The sequence below is a fragment of the Gossypium arboreum genome, chromosome 7 (assembly GCF_025698485.1).
Source record: "Gossypium arboreum isolate Shixiya-1 chromosome 7, ASM2569848v2, whole genome shotgun sequence".
NCBI classification, from domain to species: Eukaryota; Viridiplantae; Streptophyta; class Magnoliopsida; order Malvales; family Malvaceae; genus Gossypium; species Gossypium arboreum.
This window is the reverse complement of record NC_069076.1, coordinates 98,217,184-98,240,903: the sequence shown is the minus strand read 5'-3', so window position 1 is coordinate 98,240,903 and position 23,720 is coordinate 98,217,184. Positions and strand designations below refer to the sequence as shown.

At 32.8% G+C, this 23,720-nt stretch overlaps 3 protein-coding genes across 4 annotated transcripts; 2 read left to right on the top strand and 1 right to left on the bottom strand.

Moving 5' to 3' along the window:
- Positions 1 to 722: 722 nt before the first annotated feature.
- On the top strand, positions 723 to 3,689 carry LOC108484570 (protein MICROTUBULE BINDING PROTEIN 2C). The gene is made up of 5 exons (XM_017788395.2): positions 723 to 1,159; positions 1,302 to 1,385; positions 1,890 to 2,234; positions 2,634 to 2,852; positions 3,117 to 3,689. The coding sequence occupies exons 1-5, from the start codon at positions 944 to 946 to the stop codon at positions 3,282 to 3,284; spliced, it is 1,032 nt and encodes a 343-aa protein (XP_017643884.1). The 5' UTR covers positions 723 to 943; the 3' UTR covers positions 3,285 to 3,689.
- A 3,410-nt stretch (positions 3,690 to 7,099) lies between these two features.
- On the top strand, positions 7,100 to 12,764 carry LOC108484082 (ketol-acid reductoisomerase, chloroplastic). Of its 2 annotated transcripts, none has more exons than XM_053031067.1 (10): positions 7,100 to 7,331; positions 7,420 to 7,512; positions 8,078 to 8,143; positions 8,581 to 8,721; positions 8,844 to 9,071; positions 9,152 to 9,269; positions 9,351 to 9,490; positions 9,634 to 9,801; positions 11,911 to 12,066; positions 12,145 to 12,764. In XM_053031067.1, the coding sequence occupies exons 1-10, from the start codon at positions 7,272 to 7,274 to the stop codon at positions 12,511 to 12,513; spliced, it is 1,539 nt and encodes a 512-aa protein (XP_052887027.1). In that variant the 5' UTR covers positions 7,100 to 7,271; the 3' UTR covers positions 12,514 to 12,764. The 2 variants fall into 2 exon arrangements, with proteins under 2 accessions (XP_052887027.1, XP_017643210.1); XM_017787721.2 differs by having other exon boundaries at positions 7,100 to 7,355.
- A 4,883-nt stretch (positions 12,765 to 17,647) lies between these two features.
- LOC108485214 (flavonol sulfotransferase-like) lies at positions 17,648 to 18,946 on the bottom strand. The gene has a single exon (XM_017789052.2). The coding sequence runs from the start codon at positions 18,807 to 18,809 to the stop codon at positions 17,763 to 17,765; it is 1,047 nt and encodes a 348-aa protein (XP_017644541.1). The 5' UTR covers positions 18,810 to 18,946; the 3' UTR covers positions 17,648 to 17,762.
- Positions 18,947 to 23,720: the final 4,774 nt, after the last annotated feature.

Genomic DNA, 23,720 nt, shown 5'->3' with positions numbered 1-23,720 from the left:
TTGATAATGCCTTTCGTGATAATGAGAGGCATTCTTAAAATGTTAAAACAAGTTTAAATAAATGCTATTAAAGTCAATGGTTTTTTTAATGTACATTAGATTAAAGAGTAAATTAATTTTTTTAGCCTTTTGGTAAAAGTTTTCATTCAACTGTACTATTTTTTTAAAAAAGAGTCCGTTTATTACTTGGGTCTGAAAAACTAATTAGAGAAGTCTACAGTAGTCTCAAAACAAAACAGAAGAAAACAAAAAACGAAATATAATAAAAATAGAGACCAGTTGATGGAATAACCAGAAAGTGACATGTGGCATGCCATGTGTATCTTATTTTGACTTGTAAAGACCAGTTTTTAATCGTAAAAATAGATGAAATTTTTAATCGAATAACCAATTTGCTTTTTTTTAACGTCCTTAGACTAATTAATTTATTTTTAGTAGAGGAAGTAAAATACAATTCGGTTTCTAATTTACTTACTTGTAAATGGTTATTGAAATCGCATTAGATAATAGTGGACACAAAAAATAATGGGTGAGAGCTAAGGCGAAGCTAGAAAATTTAGTTAAGGGGCCGAAATTAAATTATAATTTTAATAGTTTATATATTTATAATTTTAAAATTAAAATTTTAAAATTTTAAAAATTTAGATAAATAATTTTCTATTTTACGTGAGATATAGAGCTCATATACTTAAATAATAATATATAAATATTCTAGTGAAATGGTATTTTTGTAATCTTACAAAATAGTTTCGAAAATACGATTTCAAGAAATATCCGTTGTCTGTAAGTGGAAACAACGAAAAACGGTTTTGAAAAAAAAAAAAAAAAACTTTAACTTCTCTCTTCCTTTTTTTTTTCTTCACTTGTTTCAAAATTCGAATTTTCTCTTTGATTTTTCTTTTCTCTTTATCTATTCTCGTTGTTTTGAAAGAAAAGAAAAGAAATGTTTGAGCCTCAACGTTTCGTAAATTTACAAGAGAATTCGAATTTCGGAGACCCCAAATCCTTTCTTTCAGGTGATAATCGCAACATCATGAACGGCAACTCCTCCCCGACTCACCTTCCAGCTCACTCTTCACTCACTTACTCTAACGCCAATCTGGATCGCGTCCTCTACAACGATCTCGTCGAAATGATCCCTCTTGTTCAATCCCTCATCGTAATCTCCTCCTCTTCTCTCCTTACTTAATTTTACTTTTTTTTCTTTGCCTTAATTTTTTGAAATTAGTGAACAACACCGGGAAATTAGTAATGGGTTTCATTTTAATTTTAATTTATTTTCTAACCTTGTGTTCGATCAGGAGAGGAAACCAAGTAGTTCATTTACAAGGCGTGGTTCGATGATATACACCAAGACCCCTTCAAGGGAATCCTTATCTGGAAATGTGAGATTATAATATATATACACTTGTTTCAATTTAATCTGTTGAGTTTACTTGAAAATTTGTGGAATTATGTATTACTTACTTTATTTTTTTAATAGGCTTATACTGTTAGTGAATTAGATAGATTTACTCCTTGTTATACCTGTATCTAAGTTGAAATTATATATGCCTTTGCATTCCAAATATGAAAAATTGGAAATTAGGCATAGCCTATTGAAATTGGTGTTTTGATATGAATTTGCTATGCTTCCATTTGTGTCTGTATCGTACCATGGTAGGATATTCAACATTTGAGTTTGTGTTGAACAAATATGCAATGGAAGTTCTTTGTAGGATTATCGAAGGAATTCTCACCAATAAGGTTTGTTTTACATTATTTTTTATGTGCAATTGTTTTTACTATCAAATTCATGCTCATATTTTAGTTTAATAGCTTTTCATTTTTGAGATGGTTAATTTTCTTTACATAAATGTGCTATAATTTTGTTATTTTCATTCGCGTAGGTTACCGATATGAAAGGGAGGAATGGAGCTCAGTCAATTCCAATGAGAAAGAAAAAAGATAAAGTCGACAAGAATGGTAGTAATAATCAAGATGGTGACGACTGCTCAATATTTTCCTCAGAGGCTTTGGCAACAGAAAAAGAGAATGAAGAGTTAATTTCATTGAGGAAACAAGTGGAGGATCTGCAAAAGAAGTTGCTAGAGAAAGATGAACTTTTGAAATCAGCAGAGCTTTCAAAGAACCAGATCAATGATGTTCGTGCTGAACTTGGTAAATTGAAGCGAGATGCTGCAGAAAAGGACTCTTTAATCAAGTCTATTCAGTTGCAACTCTCTGATGCCAAGGTATAATACATCATTAATGGGAACAGTGAGATCTGTTTGTGAATTCGGAGTTTGTGGTTTTATATTACCTGTGTAAAGATTAAAAAGTTAGGATGAAATATTCCATAATTGACATGAAAAAGAATTTGTTTCATCTACAAGACTTAATTGTGTTATTGGAAGATTTTGTAATTATTGTTTATTTAATTGATTGTTAAAATATGATTGTCATCTGATTTCGGAATACATGTATCCTCCATTATAAAAGGTTGCTGCATATCTGGTTCTTGTTTTCCATTTTTGTATTTTTGTCTACCTATGAATCATTTGACTACTTAGAAAGATGTCTACATAAAACATTTTCATTGTGAACCTCTTCTTGTTCCCTTAATCATTATTGATAAGTAAGGTCTTCCTCAGATTAAACTTGCAGACAAGCAGGCTGGCCTGGAAAAGACACAGTGGGAAGCAATGACATCGAAGCAAAAGGTGGAGGAGCTGCAAAATAATATTGATTCCATGCAAGGAGAATTTTCATCATTTATGCTGTTGTTAAATGGTTTAACAAAGAATAATCCCACTACACATGCTGATGATTATGATTTAGAACCATACCCTTTGGATCCTCTCCCTTGTATGGTAAGCTTATTATCCTATGCCTAATATATCTAATGGTTTTATATGGTAGAAGGGAACAAAATTCCGAATAAATTCCGAACAAAATCCCTAACATGACTTTTCATTCTTTTGGATTTGCCACAATAGAAAGCTGCATGAATGGATTTGTATTTAAGGCTATTATTGCTTTATTATAACTTAAGATCATTGCATTTAGGCCCATAAAGTGCGGATTTCATTGTTTATTTTGTCTAGTCATGAAGAATCTGCTTTTGGCATAAACAGGATGATGTAAATGACGAGGAGCTGCAGAAAATGGAAGAAGCAAGGCAAGCTTATGTTGCTGCTGTTGCTGCTACAAAAGAGAAGCAAGATGAAGAATCCCTTGCTGCTGCAGCTAGTGCAAGGTTATATCTTCAATCATTTCTTTTCAGATCAGAAAGTATGGAATAAAGCAATATAAGAATTGAAGTAGGCTTGGCAACCTGTGTATACGTGTCACGTTCGGTGTTTTGTTTTGTGTAAGCTGTGTAAACACAAACGCAACACAACACAACACAACACAAATGTGTATTAAACATGTTGGTGTCCATTGCGTTACTAGTGCATAAATTTCTCGGGTTGTGCTGTGTTTATTACACAGGTTTCATGTTTTACTAAACGTGTAGTGTTCGAAATTGTCTGATCTTAGCTTGAAGCATTCCGCACAAGCTCATTTATGTATTAGCACTATTTGTTTCATACTGTAGGCGTTTATTTACTGTATCTGATCTCCTTCACTCTCACCCGTCTTTCTTTTTTATTATTTCCATGTTTATTATATGACAATACCTGCCGGGTATTATCCGCTTTGACTCATTGGTCTTACAGTTTCGTTCAAAAAAATATTATAGATTGAAGATTTGAATATTTGTAAACTCGGTCAAGCTCTAACATATGTATATATATGTATGTATATATAACTATTGCTTTTATTGAAGGTCCGCAATTACTATGGGCGTCTCTCCATTTGGCTGTTTTTGATGCAAGTTTTGCATATAACTTGAATCTCACATTTCTTTTCGTTTGTCTACTAGCAAAAGAATCCAAATAGCTATCTGAATTTGATTCAGTTTTAATTTGAACTTCCTCTTTTGAATTTGATTCGAATTTGACTCTATATATGCATTGTGTAAAGTTGTAGATTATTTGAATCAATACTTTTTTTTTAAATATTATTATTTTTCTCTTTAATATAATAGATATTATTGTATACAAATAATTATAAGGGAGCGTTTGGTCCTCTAAATCTTACATTTCAAAATAAGATTGTAGTGTTTGAAGATTATGGAATGAGATTTCAACATCCTGACAATCTCATAATCTCACATTACGGCCATCCTGTAATATAGGAGTAGAATCTGAATTTTAAGACAAAATTACCTTTGTAAAACAAGAATTAAAATACCTCTTTTTCTTTCATAAGTTTGAAAAAGAAACTCTCTAGCTTTCTCTTCCTAATTTCAACTTCACACTCTCCTAATCATTCACCGTCTCTAGTTAGGTAGATTTAATATTTTCAATTTCTAGTTGTGTCTTCATATTACTTTGTGATTTATTGCATTGAGAGATTTTCAAAAAAAAAAAAAATTCAATATTTGTTGTAGGTTTTATGTTTGTTGATTGTTGCGGATTGAATTGTTATGGGTTCTCTCGCTTGTTTTTTAGAGGTTCTCTTAATTGTTATGAATCTTTAATTAATTAATTAATGAGAGTATATAGAGAAAAGTGAAAGAGGAAACCTTGTATAATGACTATTATGGCCATCTCTTCTTTTGCATTGTATTGTTTGTGAGTTTCAATTAACTTTCAATTTTCAAATTTCAATGTTCTTTTTGTTATGAGTTTAATTTAATATTACTATCATAGATTAAAGTTTGTAGCTTATTTGCTTTGCTGTTTGTAATTTAAATTGATGCTTCGATAGAAATAGAAAACTTCACTAAGATCATAACTTTCAATTAAATTTTTTTTCTTTACAAGATTTTAGGTTTTTTTTCTTCCAACTGTTAGGATTATAGAATTAGTGGCAATTTGATGAACTAACTTGCTCTTTAGCTATATAGTTGACTTAATTATTTGGTTAATGGTCCATATTTTGTAGCAAGGATAATATAGTAAAATTTACTTTTAGGTAATATTCCCTTCTGTCTACTAAATATTTGAATCTTACATTCTAGCTAAATGAACTAAATCTTACATTCCAACTAAATGAATCAAAGAATGTAATCTCACATTTCACTTGTAATTTTACATTCCTGTTATTTAAAATTCAACGAACCAAACACCCTAAATTGTAACTCATTCCTCATGAATTTATTACTCTAAAGGCTCATGAAAATAATGAGAAAATTAACACTTATTTAGTGTAAGTGTGAGTGTGAGATATAAAAGTGTTCTTTAGTTAATATGATAAAAACATAAATTTTTTCTTAAAAATTCATTATTACCCTATAAATTTAATCACTTTTAAAATAAATCAAATTATATAAATGCAAACTATTGTAAATGTTGCTTATTAATAATGATCCCACATCTTATATTAATATGTTTGATTAATTTTATATATGAATAATTCTTTTCAAATTACAATTCTTAGTTATTGTATAATTTTTTTTTGTTCCAAACAAATTTCTTAAACTGTGTGCAGAACAATAAAAAAATATTGTACATCACAAAATACTATTTTCAATATATAATATAAGTTTTTTTTCTTTTTGGAATGGAGTGATTCTTCTTATACCTTTAAATACAACAATTGCACATTTGAATTATATAATATTAGAAATCAAAAGTTTATATGATATATTTTGCATTCAGACTTTGAAGTAAATAATTATACTTTTAATATTGAATAATGTTAGTATTGATACAATATATAAATGTTAAGGGTTAAAGTTATTATTATATCAATTTTAAAAGTTGCCAAATTATTTTTTTAGTAATTTAATAGTTGATGACCAAAAAAGAAAAATTCAAATAGTTAATTAATCATTTTGTAACTTTTATAGTTGAACGAACATAAAAAAATACTAATAGTTAAATGACTACCGATGTAGTTTATCCATTTTATAATTACATTTGAATTGTTTCATGTCTAAATAATATGATTAGTTAATTTTATGTGTGTTAAAATTTTGAGAAATTACAATTGTTTTGGTGACTAATTTGAGAGAGAAATATTTTTGGAAAAATGATTGAGTAGAAGAATGTGAAATGAAGTTACAAGATGCAGAATGTGAATATTAGTAGGCATGATTTTGAGGAAAATATCCTTTGTGCGTCTATACTAACTCCTCGGCATTGTTGAGGTGGGCCACCAATCTCCCCGCAAATACCTTCAGCATGTCTATCAGCTACCACTTTCAGATATGTGAAAATGTGATCTTTCTCAAAATCATTTCTTTTACATTTACTTGTCTACAATGAGAGGTTCATCCAAGCTGATTTCAATGCAAACTTGCCCCATTTTGACTATCCTTGCTACAACAAACCAAGGGCCCTACTTCAATGCATTTTCCTCTCTTCCTCACAGAGAAACTCCATTGTCCTACGTCTATTCCTCAAGCTTGAATGAATCTACCTTCTTGCCAAAACCTTAACTAAACTAAACAATGAAAACACCCAAAACTCAAATAATTGGACGACAAAAAGGGCAACATTGATTATTTTATAATTAAATATAATTATTTATGGTAAAAACCAAGATTTTTCACATGTTTACCATTACTTCTCGTTTATGGGTAATTTAATTAGAATTTTGATTGTAGGCACAATATTTCTTTTTCTTTTCTTTTTTTTTTCCCTAAATACTGATGGTTGACAATTTTATTATTCACCATTGCGTTACATTTGATACAGTAGCGCCTACTAAAGCCGAAAGTTGCAGAGGGCAGGGCTGGCCCACCTCAGAAGCTTACTTAATATTATAATTAATAACCTTCGTTAATACAATTTATTATTACATAAATTTAAAATAAATAATAAAATCAAAGTTTATTATTTAGGTTTACTAACGGAACAGAACATTTGGATTGATATGAAAGTATCGAAATAAAAGTTCATGTACATTTTATATCTTTTAAAAATTTAATCCTTATTATTTAAATTATATTGCTATCAAATAATAATTATTTTATTTTAAAAGTGATACTAACAAATTAATAATAAAAGAAAAACAAACTTAAAAAGATTAAATTTGTAGACTAAATTCCAAATTGGTGTAACCGCTTGTGCCCCCTTTTTGCTAAAGCTCAATATTTGGCGCCTACTTACTTCACTGCTCTCTATCCCTCAATTTCCTCCAAAACTTTAATTTAGGTTTCTTGACGTCCATTTTCAGTTTTTTTGAGTCCTCTCATACCAACTACACTGACTATTCATAATTGCTGCGACTCAGCTATGGCCTCCCAAACCCACATATCTCTCGATTTCCAAACTTGTGTCTTTAAGAAAGAGAAAGTCTCCCTCGCTGGTCACCACGAAGTGGTTTTTTTTTTTTTGTAATCTCATTTGGAGAATTGATTTGGGTTTTTTTTTTTTTTTATAGTACATTGTGAGAGGAGGAAGAGATTTGTTTAAGTTGCTGCCTGATGCTTTCAAAGGGATTAAGCAGATTGGTGTTATTGGCTGGGGCTCCCAGGTACCAAACCAAACCCCCAGAATTTTATTTTTATCATTTTTTTTTTGTCTTAGGCTTTATTTTCGTTTTATTTATATATGGCCATTTATGACTTCTCCACTCTTGTATATATATTAGACATTGCAATTCGTGTATGCATGGAGTAAATATAAATATTATTTTATCCTGGAATTGAATTATAAAATATTTGGTGTAATTTTATTTTGTATTCATTTATAATTCCATCATTTTGGAAAAAAAAAAATTCATTTGATGGCCTCTAAATTTGCCTCTGGTTTGATGGCATCGTGTGCGTTGTGTTATGTTATATAGCTTTTGGTTTATTAAGCAAGTGGTATCCATGTATTGTTGTATAAAAATACTTTGCATCTTCACTCAACTAAAGAAAGAAATGGTATTCTGCTTCTTGTAATAGATATTGTTGCCCCAGCAACATGGGTTGCTGTTTATATCTTTCATATTCTTCATTATGGTTTCATGAAGTACCCCTTTGTTCAATGTATATCGGAATGTAAGTAGAGGGATAAAATCTCCAACTTACTAACTGCTAACAAACTTCTTTCAGGGACCTCCTCAAGCTCAAAATTTAAGGGATTCTCTTGCTGATGCAAAATCTAATATCATTGTCAAGGTGATCTCTTTAGTTCAGTTACGTTGTTATCAGCAATTCAAATAGCGGAAGAAAATGGTTGTGAATATAAATCACAACAATAGCGGCGAATAATGGCCGCAAGAATAGCGACAATAACATCCCGCTATTCTCATTTTCTGGCTTTCATAACGTTAAAGGAAAAAAGATGGCGTTTTAAGCTGGAAAGAAAATAAATTAATGTTACTCAAATTCTTAAACATTTCAAGCTTTAGCCTTTTTACGTGTTTTAAGTTTTGGTTTTTTAGGTGCACCTGCTAAAAAAACCTAGAATGTTAAAATAGAAAATAGAAAAATTTTATAATACGTACAAAAATTTAATGGTTTTATTTTTTATTTATTTTAAAGATGTAGGCATTTACATTTATAAAATATAATATAATATTTTTGAGAAATATTTAAATAATATAAAATTACAGGTTGGACTCAGGACCGGTTCTCCTTCTTTTGCTGAAGCTCGCGCTGCTGGGTTCTCTGAAGAAAATGGCACTTTGGGTCATATGTGGGAAACTATTTCTGGAAGTGATCTTGTATTACTCTTAATTTCTGATGCTGCACAGGTTTGTTTCAATATAATATTTCTTTTGGCTAAACTACTAATGAAAATAACTGGTTGGTCATTGGTCTTACTAATTATATGATTTTTCTTGCGCAAAGAATTGAATTCTATGTGATTTTGCAGGCTGACAATCATGAGAAGATATTCTCCCACATGAAACCCAATAGCATCCTTGGGCTTTCCCATGGCTTTCTTCTTGGACACTTGCAATCAATGGGCCTTGATTTCCCAAAGAACATTAGTGTAATTGCTGTGTGTCCTAAAGGAATGGGTCCATCTGTAAGGAGACTTTATGTTCAAGGGAAAGAGATCAACGGTGCTGGAATCAATTCTAGTTTTGGAGTCCATCAGGTATTTTTTTCCTTGTCTTGCTCCGTTCTCTTTTCTTTTCTTTTCCTGTTAAGGCATTGACTAATTTTCTTTGTGCACAGGACTTTGATGGTAGAGCTACTGATGTTGCCTTGGGGTGGTCGGTTGCCCTTGGATCACCTTTCACCTTTGTTACTACTTTAGAACAGGAGTACAAGAGTGACATCTTCGGGGAGCGGGGTAAGTAATTTACCATGCACTTCTGCGATCAACTTATATGCTTTTTCTTTTAGCTTATTGTGCTTTGACAATCATTTCTAGGCATTCTACTCGGTGCTGTTCATGGAATTGTGGAGTCTTTGTTTAGAAGATACACCGAAAACGGAATGAACGAGGATCTTGCTTACAAAAACACCGTTGAATGCATTACAGGAATTATATCAAAGACCATCTCAACAAAGGTTGTCCATTGTGTCCAATTTCTTCAACCTCTTATATTTCCTAATCTTTATCTACTTTTCTCTTTTGCTCTACCATGGTGCAGTTGGACCTGTTAAATGTTTGCATTTATTTACTGTATTCTATTTTTTTTTTCCTTTAATAGGGCATCTTGGCTGTGTACAATTCCTTGTCAGAAGAGGGAAAAGGGGAATTCGAGCTTGCCTATAGTGCATCTTATTACCCATGCATGGATATACTGTATGAGTGTTACGAAGATGTAGCTAGTGGAAGTGAAATCCGCAGTGTTGTTTTGGCTGGGCAACGATTTTATGTAAGTATTTTCTTTAATCAACTGTTGATACTTTGACTTGTAATGAATTCGAGTTTCTCATTATTTGGAATTTAAAGTTGCACATAGTTATTGTTATTTAATTTATGGATTTATTCACACTCTGGACCAGTAAGATTCATTGTGTTTGGAATTGTTGTTGAAAAATAAAATGTGAAATAATGCTTAATCTTTATTAACCATGTACATCCATATATATACAAGTATTTACAACTAACTGCCTTGACAACTAATCCCTAACTACCGGCTAATAATTACAACAAACTCTAACACTCCCCCTCAAGTTGGAGGTTGAAAAACATCCTTAACCCCCAACTTGTACATTAAATTGTTGTGCTGTTGGGACCCTAAGGCCTTAGTCATGATATCTGCAAGCTGATTTGTAGTTGATACATGCTCTGTCCGAATAAGCCCATCCTGTATTTTTTCTCGTACAAAGTGACAATCTATTTCGATATTTTTGTACGCTCATGGTAAACAGGATTTGCTGCAATCTGTATTGCTGCTTTACTATCACAACACAATTCAACTGGCTTCAAATTCTGCACTCCTATCTCTTGTAACAGTCCTGTTAACCACACTATCTCTGCTGCCACAGTAGCCATGCTCCTATACTCGGCTTCAGCTGAAGACCTAGCCACTGTAAATCAAGGAACTCCCCAGCATGATGCAATAACCAGTGACAGATCTTCTCGTCATTGGGCAAGCTGCCCAATTAGAGTCACAAAACGCAGCAAATTTTCCTTCATTATTAGCCTTGAACAACAAACCTTGGCCTGGACCTTTCTTGATATACCTCAAATCCTAATTGCTGCCTCCATGTGAGACCGTTTTGGCTGCTGGATAAACTGACTAAGATAGTGCACAGCAAACACTATGTCAGGTCTAGTATGAGTCAAGTAGATTAATCTTCCAATCAGCCTCTGATAGCTTGTCTTGTTTTCTAGCAGTGCATCCTCACTTTGTATGTCTTTATCATAATCCACAGTTGTCAACTTTAGATTTTGTTCCACTGGTGTTGAAGCTGTTTTAGCATCTTTTAAGCCAGTGTCTTCAATTAATTCATGCGCATACTTCTTCTGGCTCAACACAATTCCTTCCTTAGACCTCAACACCTCAATTCCAAGAAAGTACCTCAAGTCTGCCAAATCTTTCATCTTGAAGGTCATATTTAAAACTTCTTTTAATTCCTCTATCATATCAACATCATTCCTTGCTATCAATAAATCATCCACATATACAAGTAACACCACAATTTTTCCTTCAACTCTTTTTGTAAACAAAGAGTAATCATACTTACTTTGTGTAAACTCGGCTGCAAGCAAGGCTTCAGTAAGCCTAATATTCCACTGTCTGGAAGCAAGGCGTATCAAGAACTGAAATAACCGCTGTTGCAGCAAATGCAACAAGTTATCTTGAGCTCAATCACAACGACAAGAACTATAGGGCACAAGAGCACTATGCTCATCCCACAACAACTTCAATCGATTAAAGTATGCAGCAATCAAAGAATCACCCTGACTTGCAGTGGCAATCTCTCTATGCAAGTAAAAAATCCTCGCCCCATCGACCTTATTGAATCTCTCCTTCAAATCTCCCCAAACCAATGCAGCACTGGAAGCAAACACAATACCTGCGGACAAATCTCGGCTCACAGTATTGATGATCCAAGACAAGACTAAAGCATTACAGCGATCCCATTGGCTACGAATCTGATCATCAAAATTCTCCCTGCGACAAGTGCCATCCACAAACCCTAATTTATTCTTCGCTAAAAGAGCAATCTCCATAGACCTACTCCAAACGTTATAATTCTCCTGTTCAGTCAACTGTTGTGAGACTAAAATCATCCCGGCGTATCTGACGGATGCAAATATAGCTGGTGAGTGTAATCAATAGAAACATTCTCCAATCCCGATGACGGAAAACCTGCCTCGGATACCATGTTGAAAAATAAAATGTAAAATAATGCTTAATCTTTATTAACCATGTACATCCATATATATACAAGTATTTACAACTAGCTGCCTTGATAACTAATTCCTAACTACCGGCTAACAATTACAACAAACTCTAACAATTGTTTCACAGGAGAAGGATGGTCTCCCTGCTTTCCCAATGGGAAAAATTGATCAAACACGCATGTGGAAAGTCGGTGAGCGAGTCCGAAAGGCACGTCCATCTGGTGATTTAGGGCCATTGAATCCATTTACTGCCGGTGTCTATGTGGCCTTGATGATGGCTCAGGTATGATGCTTGCCTTTGATATAGACGAAGGTTGTCAAACTTGTCTGATGATTTTTATATTGGTTTGAATAATTGCAGATCGAGATATTGAGGAAGAAAGGGCACTCGTACTCTGAGATCATCAACGAGAGTGTGATAGAGGCAGTGGATTCGTTAAATCCATTTATGCATGCTCGTGGAGTTTCTTTCATGGTTGACAATTGCTCTACAACAGCACGATTGGGATCCAGGAAAGGGGCCCCTCGGTTCGATTACATCCTAACCCAACAGGCTTTGGTGGCTATGGACAATGGCACTCCCATCAACCAGGATCTGCTTAGCAACTTCTTGTCAGACCCAGTTCATGGGGCTATCGAAGTTTGTGCTCAAATGAGGCCAACGGTTGACATTTCAGTGCCCCCTGATGCTGATTTTGTGCGACCAGAGCTGCGTCAATCTGGCAATTGAGTAGGTGGAATCTTGGAACTTGAGTGGGCAGCTATATTTATATAGTGTGTTTAAGCCAAAACTTTCTCGTCGTTTATAAATGAGTGATGTAGTTTTAGCTCTGTGGGGTATTTGAACACTAATGGCACTAGATTCCTTTTTTTTTTTTTCCTTCCTTATTAGCCTCTTCTTTGATATGACTCCTTTGGATTTACTCTTGAGAATGCTTTTGGTGACCAAATTTCTTGAATCTTTTAGATTGCTTTTTGAAAGTTTTGTTGAAGTTATGAGTAAGCAAAACAGTTTATTGTTGGAGATCTTTAATTGCAGTGGTCATTGCGTTTATCACTTGCAAAATAATAATTCCATCTTCTCAGGGGCGAAGCCAGAAAATTTTTTTAGGGGGCCGGTTGAAATTTTAATTTTTTATAATTTATATTTTTATAATTTGTAAAGGACTAAATTGAATTTTTATAATTTTAAGGGGCGCCAAAGTGCAATTTTACCTTTATTAATTTAAAATTTTTAAAAAATTTCAAAAGCTTAAAATGTAATTTTCTATTTTAGGGGGGCCGGGGCCCATTCCAACCCCCCCTAGCTACACCCCTGCATCTGCTCCTTTTGCCTTCTTCAAAATACATCTCAAAAGTCTATAAGGACTCAATCTCTCTGTCATTTGTTTCCTCAATGGTTATGACCTTAATGGCAAAGATCTTTTTAACACTTTTCTAATTAATTAACTAGAAGTGCACATGGCTAGATCGGGTCAAGTTTTAGTTGGACCATGTAAGGTTTTGTAATTTTTTTATAAATAGATTGTTTATGATTGTAATTTTAAAATTTAAAATAAAATTAGGTAAACTACATCAACAGTCAACTTCAAGAAAACAACAAAATAATCATTGAACTTTCAACCATGTCAATAAACTTTAGGAAAATAACAAAACAATCACCCACCAACATTTTCCGTTTCAAACTAATAGAACAGATGACATGACAATGAACTAAACAGCAAAAACAGAAAGAGGGGGGCTTTTTCACCATTTTTCTTCATCCCTCTCAGCTCCCTCATCACCAACCTCGACGTTGGCCACCTCCACAAGCTCACTATCATTTAATCACCACACCAACATCACTCATTGTCACTCCTTTGTCAAGACACCACCACCATAACCACAAAATCCCTATCCCAACCAAAAACAAAAATTCCAAATATCAAATCAAATCAGCAAAAGCAAAACAAGAATCCCTAATTGGCTTGCATCAAAAGAGAGAAATAAAAAAAAACAAAAAAAAATCAAAAGAGAAGAAATACACACCCATTTTGTGTCTTACGGGTTGGAGAACTCGAGCCACCAGTTCGATGATTTAAATAGAGTCATGGTTGATTGAAGAAGAGTTGTGGCCGAAATATGGTGGTGATCCAACGATGGACGACAGAGATCTATTGAAGCCTTGTTCGACACTTTGAGGTCTTAATCTCATGGTTTTGAAGGCCTATTGATAAACCTGAGGTGAGATTTGAAAAGAGGCAAAAAGTAGCCATTTAGCGATATCGGTTGGCTAAAGAAGGCCATGAATCGCAATGACTAGAGTTATGAAGAGAGAGAGAGAGAGAGAGAGAGAGAGAGAGAGAGAGAGAGAGAAGAAGAAGAGAGAAAAAAAAAAGAAGGACAAAGATTCAATGGAGTTGCTTTAGAGGAACAAAACAATCGTAGTTAGGGTATCTCCATTTCTTCTCTTCTTCTTCTTCTTCTTCTTCTTCTTCTTCTTCTTCATCTTCTTCTTCTTCTTCTACCGCTCAGCCCAGCTAGGGTTCTTATGATACGAGCACGCCCCGCGAACTTTATCGAGCAAGTTTGTCAAGCCGAGCATTGACATGTTGGCAAGCTGATCCCAGCTCGTTTCAAGCTCTACGAGCTCCGTCCAGTTCAAATCCAGCTTATTTGAGCTTAATCCAACTTGCCTGAGCTAAACCGAGCTCACTCCTAGCTCATATTCAGCTCACGAGCTAAACCTTAGCTCAACTTCAGCTTAGGAGTTTAATCTCAGCTCAACTTTAGCTTAAGGGCTAAAGCTTAGCTCATTTTAGCTCAAACCCGGTTTTAGACTTTAATGCATTAAATAAAATCTGAACATAATTATTTAAGCATCAAATTTGACTTATATTAATATTTGTTTTAATATTTCATAGTTATTACATATTTTAATTATGTTCACATTGTAGCCGATTTAATGCATGACATTAATGTGTTCACATGATGTCTCATAATTTGATTTTATTTTATTTTTTGTAGATAATGATCAAGGACGACACAATGTATGGATGAAAAAACATCTCTTTTGGGCATTCTACACTCATGAATGAAGAAGTATTAAATGCTGGTGCATGTACGGCTAGATGCAATGTTTCTACAAATTCATGCATGTGTCGAATGCATGTATGGACATTAAAGGCTAGTCCATGAATGGATCAAATGCATGGGATGATAGAATGCATGAATGGCTTAAGTGCATGTATAGTGGTTGTCTCCTAACTTTCCAAGGCACTTATTCGGCCAAGAAGTAGCTGCTAGCTAATTCCATGTTGACCATAGAGCTCCTTGAACATGTTCACACTTTGAATTGACCTATAAGCTACTACACATGCATGGATGGGTTCAAGAACGTCCAAAGGAAGGAATTAACTCAACAATTGATTGAATTAAGTGCATGCACAAAGGGGAGAATGAATTTACTAGGTTCATGCTGCCATTTATGAACCTACATGCCATTAAAGTGTTTAATTATGAAGATACATGTTCCATACAAGTGCATGAATGTCCCAAGGAGATGAATGCAACCTTTGGTGCACATACAAGTCACTTGAAGCCTTTCTTTATGACTAAGCATTCATGCACACACTTAGGGGGAAGAAAGTGTCCATTCAACTAATGCATGAATCTGCCAAATTTATGAACTATTTTAATACATTAGTGTGAACGTTTTTATTATTGTGTGAACACCTAGATGTCGAATTTGAATGGTCATCTATGTGCCTATAAATATTTGTTTTCTTTCATTTGTAAAGAGGTTTTTTTGAACTTTGTTTTATTGTTTCTTTGTTAATGAAACTATTTAGAGAGGATCTTTCTCCCATATTTCGTTGAAGACTTGTTGGCCTATCTAGTTCTTAGTTGGTGTCAACCTTGTTCTTCTTTTGAACTTATCGCTCAACCGAGTGTGGCGTTCACCCTTATACCGAGGTTCCTACTTTGCTAAGTAGCGGGTCGAGGTTTATCACTTTCATCCTCCACCTTGAAAGCCTATAAGCATTTAGGTCGATATTTTCTAATATTGGTTTGTGCTTGCTTTTAAGAACCCTTTCTTCCATATCCATCATTAAACCATTATACATAGCTTCTATCCTATTTTCCTATCAACTTCATTCCAAAAGCGAATTGAACGATACTTTCTCGTAGACGATCGGGCAACTCAACATACGACTTGACTCTCCCCGAGGCGGTTCGTATCATCTTAAATTGGGGTTGTTTCTACCATAGGATGTCAAGATGACCATTAACCATGATAGGTTAGCTTTCTGGTGCAGACTAACTGAAAATGATTATTGGTGTCTAGTTTATTTTTTTTACTCACTAGTGGTGTACTTTACCAATAAAATTATTAATTTTAAAGGTACAATCAATTTATAATGTTGGCATTATAAAATCTTTGTGAGAATTCTTTTACCAAATTTAAATTCCATAATACTTTTAAAATATGAATTTATGAAAGAAATATATATTTTAATTTATTTTTAAAATTTGAAATCCTACGAATAATTTATTTCAATTTTTAATATAATGTTTTGAGATTTTCTTGGAATATTGGTTCCCTTTTGGATCTACTTTTATTTACTTTTTCAAATAATATAGAAATGAAACATAGTTTTGTATTAAATTAATTGTTCATTTAGTTTTTATTTGTTTAAAGTAAAATTTGTAATATTTATGGATAAAATTTATAAAATACTAAAAATTTTATGTTGACAAAATAGATATTAATAAATTAGTATAACATGATATTTTTCTTTATTTTTAGCCTTGGATAAGTTATTTCAATAAAAATTTTAAATATACTTGATAAGTTCAATATGTTGTTTGGTAGGAAGAATAGGTTAAGGGTGGGTTTGTATGGGCGGTGGTGCGTTTAATTTACTTTTTGTTTCATGCTATAGTATTTAATCTTACTGCTATCGATATTTTTACATTGATCACAGATAAACGTACCACCCATCTAAACCCACTTTAAGACATATTAAATATTGCTACTTCTCATTCTATCAACATCAATATATCTCCTATCATTGTCCCTAGCAAGGCCCGTTAAAGAGATTAAACCAGTGCTGCCTTTTATTGCCTTATCGATATTCAGTTGGACTCAACTAAATTCTTGATTAATGCTTTCAATATGATTTCATTAGATGTTTACATCCTACTCAAAGAAGGCAATATATTCTACTCAAAAAATTATTATTATCTAACCCCCAAAAAAAAAATTAATTTTCCTGTTCAAAATGTTATACAAATTAACCCAACACACTAATTATTATACAAAATAGTTAAAGGTATAAACAACATGTGACAGTTGATATAAAATTTAATGGCAAGAATGATTATTTTTTTGAAGTTTTTAATCTGTTTCAATAAACAATATGTTTAAATTTACTTAACAAAGAGATATTGAAGAAGAAAACAAGAGTTTTAAAACCCAAAATAAAATGAATTCATTATGTTAAATTAAAAAATAAATTAAATTAAACTAAAAGTAAACGAACATTTAAAAATACAAAGAGAAATTTTATGTTATCGTCACATGTTTGTCATACATTGATTATTTTTACTCCCTCGTAAAAGTAACATTGTTAGCATATTGGTAGATTTAACAAAATAATTTTAACCGTATAACAATTGGACTTGAATTTTAAAAATTGAAAAGTAGATGGACTAAAATCTTAAAAATAAAAGTATATGGGTGAAAGGATATGGGAAATGTAGTTTGGGCGTATATGTTTTGGTGAATGTATTTAAATTTATGTATATATTTTGGTTTGTATACTTAAATAAATTTATTTACAAGTATTAATGATGCCGGTGAACATATGTTTGTAAACATATAACTAAATATGTTGATTATATATATAAAATAATGAAAGATAAATATTAACATGGGCACATAATAAATATATAGAAAAGGTATTTAGTACGTAGTTGAATAAATGAAAATAGAGATTAGGAAGGAAATAGCAATCCAGAAGCAAGTAAGTTGTGATATGTTATTTCATCTAAACGTTCTACCATCTCAGCTGTTAAATAATTCTTCCAATCTCCAACTTTTCCCTCTCTAAAAAAATGGCGATTATCAACTGTGGCACCTTTGCTGAACTTTTGCACACTTGTTCTATTCACTTCTAAGTTGCTCAAATTCTCAAAACTACATAGTTTCACTATTTCTTCAACCACTCCTTTACTTTCTTCCTCTAACGAAAAAGGGTAACCAAGAAATTCACCTAAGCTCTTAACAATAACAAAGGGCTCCTTCTTCAACTCTTCGTATTTCAAGAACAATATCTTTTCTGGGGTTTCTAAGCTTGCTCTCCAATACCCTAAAACATGATCCCAAAAGGGTCCATAAGGGGATATCCCTTGGCAAAACAACTCAAATGCTTCCTCAAGTGAAAGGGGTGCCAATTCTTTAGGCCTCAACTTGTTCATGAAGAGCCATGTCGAAACAAGCACATCTTTGGGGTCCCTACAGATGTAAATGAACCTGTAACTTTGATTATCAGTCATGGAATTTGGTAACGAAACATAAGGGATATGACTTGAAAGAAGACGTGGTGAAGGAAACCCATCAAGATCGAAACGAGACCGATCTTTTTCATATAAGTGAGCATACAAGAAAGGGAAGCAATCGTGAGGGCCAGTGGTGAGCAAAGGGTGGTCGGCAAAACCATAGCGGGTGCGGTTGACGATGGCGAAAATAAGTGCCTTGAGCCAAGTGGTGCCGCTTTTTGGAAAGGAGGCTAAGAAAATATCGGTGGGTCTAGGTTTGAAGTGGTCTTGGATCCACATCAAATTTTTCAAAGCTGCATCAGGGTTTACCCAAAAACCTTGGTATTGAACCAGATGTTGAGTCATCCAGCCTTTGCCTTTAGGAAGATTGGGGAGTGTTTCCCTATATCTTTCATCTGCTTTTTGGATCAAATCCGAATCTGTTTGCTCACTGTGGATATTGGAGATGTTATCACACTCTAGAGAGGGTTGAAAAGTAGCCATGGAGGAAGAATTAAAGGGTCGCTTCAACACTAGTGGTGAAGTATTAGGGTAAAAATGGTGAGAGAGACCCAGTCTATACCATTACATCTATATTATTATAATCCCCAAGGATTATTAGCTGGACACATTCCTAGGCACATGGCCAGCTTTTCTTAAATTAGTTTAATTTTTTTATATCGCATTATAAAGACATGATACTCACAAGTTTAATTTAATTATTTTGAAATCATGTATTTAATTGTGTATGGTAATTCACTCATGGTTGTATATATTAAATTTTATAATTCAAATATTTTTTTGAAATAAAAACCAATGAGCTTCATTAGAGAAAAAACAAGTGGCCAACATGCAATAAAGTATCATACTTAAAAGAAAACAAAGTAAAAGTCCACCTCCTACAAACTCTACCATCTACATGGAATTAGAGGTGTGCATGGCCGGCCCGGGTTCAGGCCGTGTTTAACTAAAATTTTAGGTCCGTTTGTTAGGTTCGGCTAAAAAAATAGGCCTAAAATTTTGTCCAAACCCAACCTAGATAAAAATGTTAAAACTCAAACCTGACCCAGCTCACCCATATTTATTTTTATTTAAAATATATATAATACATACTAAAAACATCAAAATAAATATTTCTTAACAAATTAAAAATAAAATTTAAAAATATGTATACTTAAATAACACTAAGATAGATGCAACTTAACAAGCAAATGTCTCTAAAATAATAACAAAATTAACAATAAAATAAGTTTTATACAATATCCAAACAATAACAACAAAATAGTAGCAACATAATAATAAAATGTTAGCAAAATAGGGAGAAAACAATAAGAAAATAATATTAAAAAATAAAAAAATATACTTTTTTTGTCCTCTAGTAAATTCGGGCCGGGGCAAAAATGTCTTACCCGAGGCACGACATGTTTTTTAAATAGACCTTGTTTTTGTCTAAACTCATTTTTCAGGCCTATATTTTTACCCAAACTCTCTCACATTTCGGGCAGGCTTTTTGGCTGAACCGGGTAGCCTGACCCATAAATAGGTCTACCTAGAATACTAGCAAAACCATCCAAATCTCTCTCCTTAGCAACACATATCAGATACAGATGAGAAGACCCAAACAAAAACAAATCTCATCTTTCAACTACACTGAATGCCCTCACTCCCACCCCGGTGGATCTTCAACTCTATGCACTACTTGATCAAGTATTTCCTCCAACCCAAACATTGGTTATTTGAGTTTTGGGAACCCATTGATGTTGTATTATTAAATTAAAGAGGTTATTTTAACAAGACTATTTTTGTAATGGCCTAAATTCAAAGTTATCGGAACAGTGGTTTCGTAACCACAAATCTGATTTAAAGAGAAATTATTGTAAAAAATTATTGCATGAATATTAATATAATAGGAAAAGCGTATGAAAATATCGATAGAAAATTTTTACCGATTTAGTGGTTAGTTAGAAAAAAAAGAAATTATTGAAAAAATTGGGTAAAAACAAGGTATTGATATCTCGATCTCATAAAATCGAGTCGAAAATATTTTTATAAATATTTATGAAATGTTAGTGATGTGGTATTAAAATTTCGTTAGAAAATTTTAATGTTTGGGTATTCAATTAAATGAAAAGGACTAAATTGGAAAAGATGTAAAAGTTGCTAGAATGATTAAATAGCTTAAGTGTCTAATGAGAAAGGATTTAAAAGGAAATTAGACCCAAAATTTATTTGGGATGGACCGCAAGGGCATGAAATCAGCAGGAAAATTGATGATTTAAGGGTAAAATTGGAATATTGCATAATTAAATAAATAAAGATGGGACTAAACAGGAAATATCTAGATTTCTCTTCATTTTTCTTCATTCTCATCAGCCAAAATGCCATAGGAGGGGTTTTTAAGCTGGTATTTCATAATTTTTGCACTAAGTGAGTTAATCCTTGCCTATTTCTTGTAATTTTTGTGTTTCTAAGACTTTTACAACTAGGTAATACTATTAAATTCATTAGTTTTTTATTTCATGGATGAAATTGAAAGTTACCATGGTTGAGTGTTGTAGGTTTATGATGAAATAGAATGAAATTGAAGCTTTAATTTGTTTATGAGATGATTTTATTAGGTAATTTAAATAGAAATTGATTTTTAGGACCTAATTGTGAAAATGTTTGAAATTAAAGTCTAGTGCTGAAATTATGATTTTCAAAGGTTGTAAACTAGTTTAAGGTGATAAAATAAAGTGTTAATTGAGAAAAATCAGCTCAATTGAGAGGCTAATTGAGTAGGGACGAAATTATCATTTATTAAAAGCCTAGGGAAAAATGGTAATAAACCGCTTGCACTAAAATAGTTTTGGATAGCAGCAGTAGGCTAACTTCGAAAAATCACCATAAATTGTATAAATAGAATTAGAAGATGAAAAAAATATGGAATTAAAGCTTATTGAGTCTAGTTTCTCATAGAAGAAACGGTGTAATTTGTGAATCATGAGATATAATGAATTTTGTGAGACAATGTCAGAATGAATTCAGGTTCCCCTGTTCTGATTTTGAAAAATCATAAAAAAAATTGAATAAAAAAAATTAGGGGCTTAAATTGATATATTTAGAATCCTGAATGAGTTTATTTTCAAGAGAAACAAATGAGAACATCATTCGAATCCTGTATGAAGAGATAATTAACTTTTAGTGAAGAAAGGTCAGAACTGTCACACAGCAAAATATGGGTGACTTTAAAGAATAAACTGTACTTATTGACTAACAAAAAATTCTAAAAATTTTATAGTAATAAGATATATGAGTCTAATTTCAGGGAAAATTAGCAGATCCTAATTTGGAGTTTTGTAGCTCAAGATAAAAATAATTTAGTGACTATGACTCAAGTAGACAGCTTTGAATGAACTATAAATTAGTGGAATTATAGAGAATGTTGCATATGAACATGAAATGTATTAAATTGATAATTATATTTATTTATTTAGATCCAGAAGATTCAAATACAAAGTTAGATTGAGGAAAGGAAAAAGTTCGGGATTAGTAGATTTTTGTTTACGAACAAGTATCGAGGTAAGTTCGTGTAACTTGAATTATATTCTTAAATGCTTGAAATGTATGTTATTGATGTGAATATGATTTGAAAGTTCATTGTATGAAAATTTATGAAACATTAATATATTTGATAAAAAGGGGAAGAAATCCCGGTTGAATGAAAGGAAATGATCTCTGAAAAGGAATTGATAGTAGAAAGTATCTAGCCCGGACGAGTGATTCTATCTTGATATAGCCCTCCCGGAGAATATGTGTAAAATGGATTTAGCCCGGATGGATAATCCGAATTAGGGTCTGAATTTAGCCTGGACTGGTAATTCAGATCCAAGCTTATTAGAGTAATTGTCGCTGGGATTTAGCCTGGACTGGTAATCCCGACAATACTCTATGAGTTTATATTACAGGAGATTTAGCCTGGACTAGTAATCCCGCTGTAAGGATGATGTTCGAGGGAATGTGCTCTCTGAAATGAAAATGTGCGCACATGAATATGAATTGACGGACCCGAAAATGTATACTAAAAGTGTACCTCTGAAAATCCATCGAAAATTCCAAGAAATTCAATGGGATAAATATGGAAAAATAATAAGGGAATGAAAATCATGGTATTGATGAGTTCATCAATCATGGTATATATATTATTGACACATGAAAATCATTGTACTAACTTGAATGTTGAGTTTGTCACTACAGGAAAACAGACTTTTAGCGGCGGTTTCTAAAACGCCGCAAAAAACGCTGTTATAGGTAACGCCACAAAAATTTGTGGCGTTTATTGGAAAAAACGCCGCTAAAGGTCAAGGCTTTTAGCGGCGTTTGTGGGAAAAGCGCCGCTAAAGGTCAAGGCTTTTAACGGCGCTTTTTTTACAAACGCCGCTAAATTTGGCAGATTTGTAATATTTTTTTACACCAATATCCAGCCCTTCCTGCATTAAAATCCAACCAAATACAACGAATATAATATAAAATGCAGCCAAAAACAGCAAATTTAACATAAAAAATATAACCAAAAACATTAATTCTAAATGATACTTCAAATTTAACTAAAGATATATGATATAATTAATTAATAAAGTATAATTTTAAATATTTTTACAATAATGTTAAACGTGACAAAACTTAAAAACATTCTTACAATAAGAAAACTAATGTCTAAGACGGCGGCTTTTGCGATTGTTGAAACATATGCATCATCTCTTTGAAGTCAGTAGTGGAGGTCATCGTACTTTTTGCTCGTTTCGCTACCATCGCCGCCTCGCCTCTCTCATTGCAGCATTGCCTCTCCCTCTCCGCCTCCGCTCTAAGTTGTTGCTGGAGTTCTTCATATTTTCGTTGAACCTCGGCAATTTGCTCAACCGTGTTCGCTTGCATCCGAGCTATCTGGTCTCTTAACCTCGAACTTCACTTGAGCTTGACTTAGGAAGGCATGTATTCTTGGAGCCGGATCCAAAATATTGGGCCTGGGTAACACCAGATCCTTGAAATCGAACCCGACCTGCACCTTTCAGACCCAAAACTTCAAAGTGATAATTCATTATCAATGTTCTCAAGATTACAGAACTATCACTCGAAGCAATCGCTTCATATTCCGCCTTCTTCTTCTTTAGTTTTTCCTAAAAATCAATTAAAGAGTTAGAAACGAAATATATAATAAAAAGAAATGCAACATAACTTAACATTTTTAAAACTACTAATGATGAATTGAATTAAACAATTATAATTAAAGATTATAAATATTTAGAATAAATCAAATATTATTAAGTGAATATACCATAATTTCTCCAACTTGGATGTCATAGGAGATCCATCTTTCTTCCTATCGTAATCTCAAAAAGTCAAGGCGCCCAACTTTTGTCCAGATTTGACTTCCTA

What these genes read in the sequence shown, in the direction of transcription:
- LOC108485214 (XM_017789052.2), bottom strand. Translation starts at nt 18,809, where the DNA reads ATGGCTACTTTTCAACCCTCTCTAGAGTGTGATAACATCTCCAATATC.
- LOC108484082 (XM_017787721.2), top strand. Translation starts at nt 7,272, where the DNA reads ATGGCCTCCCAAACCCACATATCTCTCGATTTCCAAACTTGTGTCTTT. An exon ending in TGACATCTTCGGGGAGCGGG is followed by an intron (nt 9,270 to 9,350) that starts GTAAGTAATTTA and finishes AATCATTTCTAG; the next exon opens with GCATTCTACTCGGTGCTGTT. An exon ending in CAAAGACCATCTCAACAAAG is followed by an intron (nt 9,491 to 9,633) that starts GTTGTCCATTGT and finishes TTCCTTTAATAG; the next exon opens with GGCATCTTGGCTGTGTACAA.
- LOC108484570 (XM_017788395.2), top strand. Translation starts at nt 944, where the DNA reads ATGTTTGAGCCTCAACGTTTCGTAAATTTACAAGAGAATTCGAATTTC. An exon ending in TGCAACTCTCTGATGCCAAG is followed by an intron (nt 2,235 to 2,633) that starts GTATAATACATC and finishes GGTCTTCCTCAG; the next exon opens with ATTAAACTTGCAGACAAGCA. An exon ending in TGGATCCTCTCCCTTGTATG is followed by an intron (nt 2,853 to 3,116) that starts GTAAGCTTATTA and finishes TGGCATAAACAG; the next exon opens with GATGATGTAAATGACGAGGA.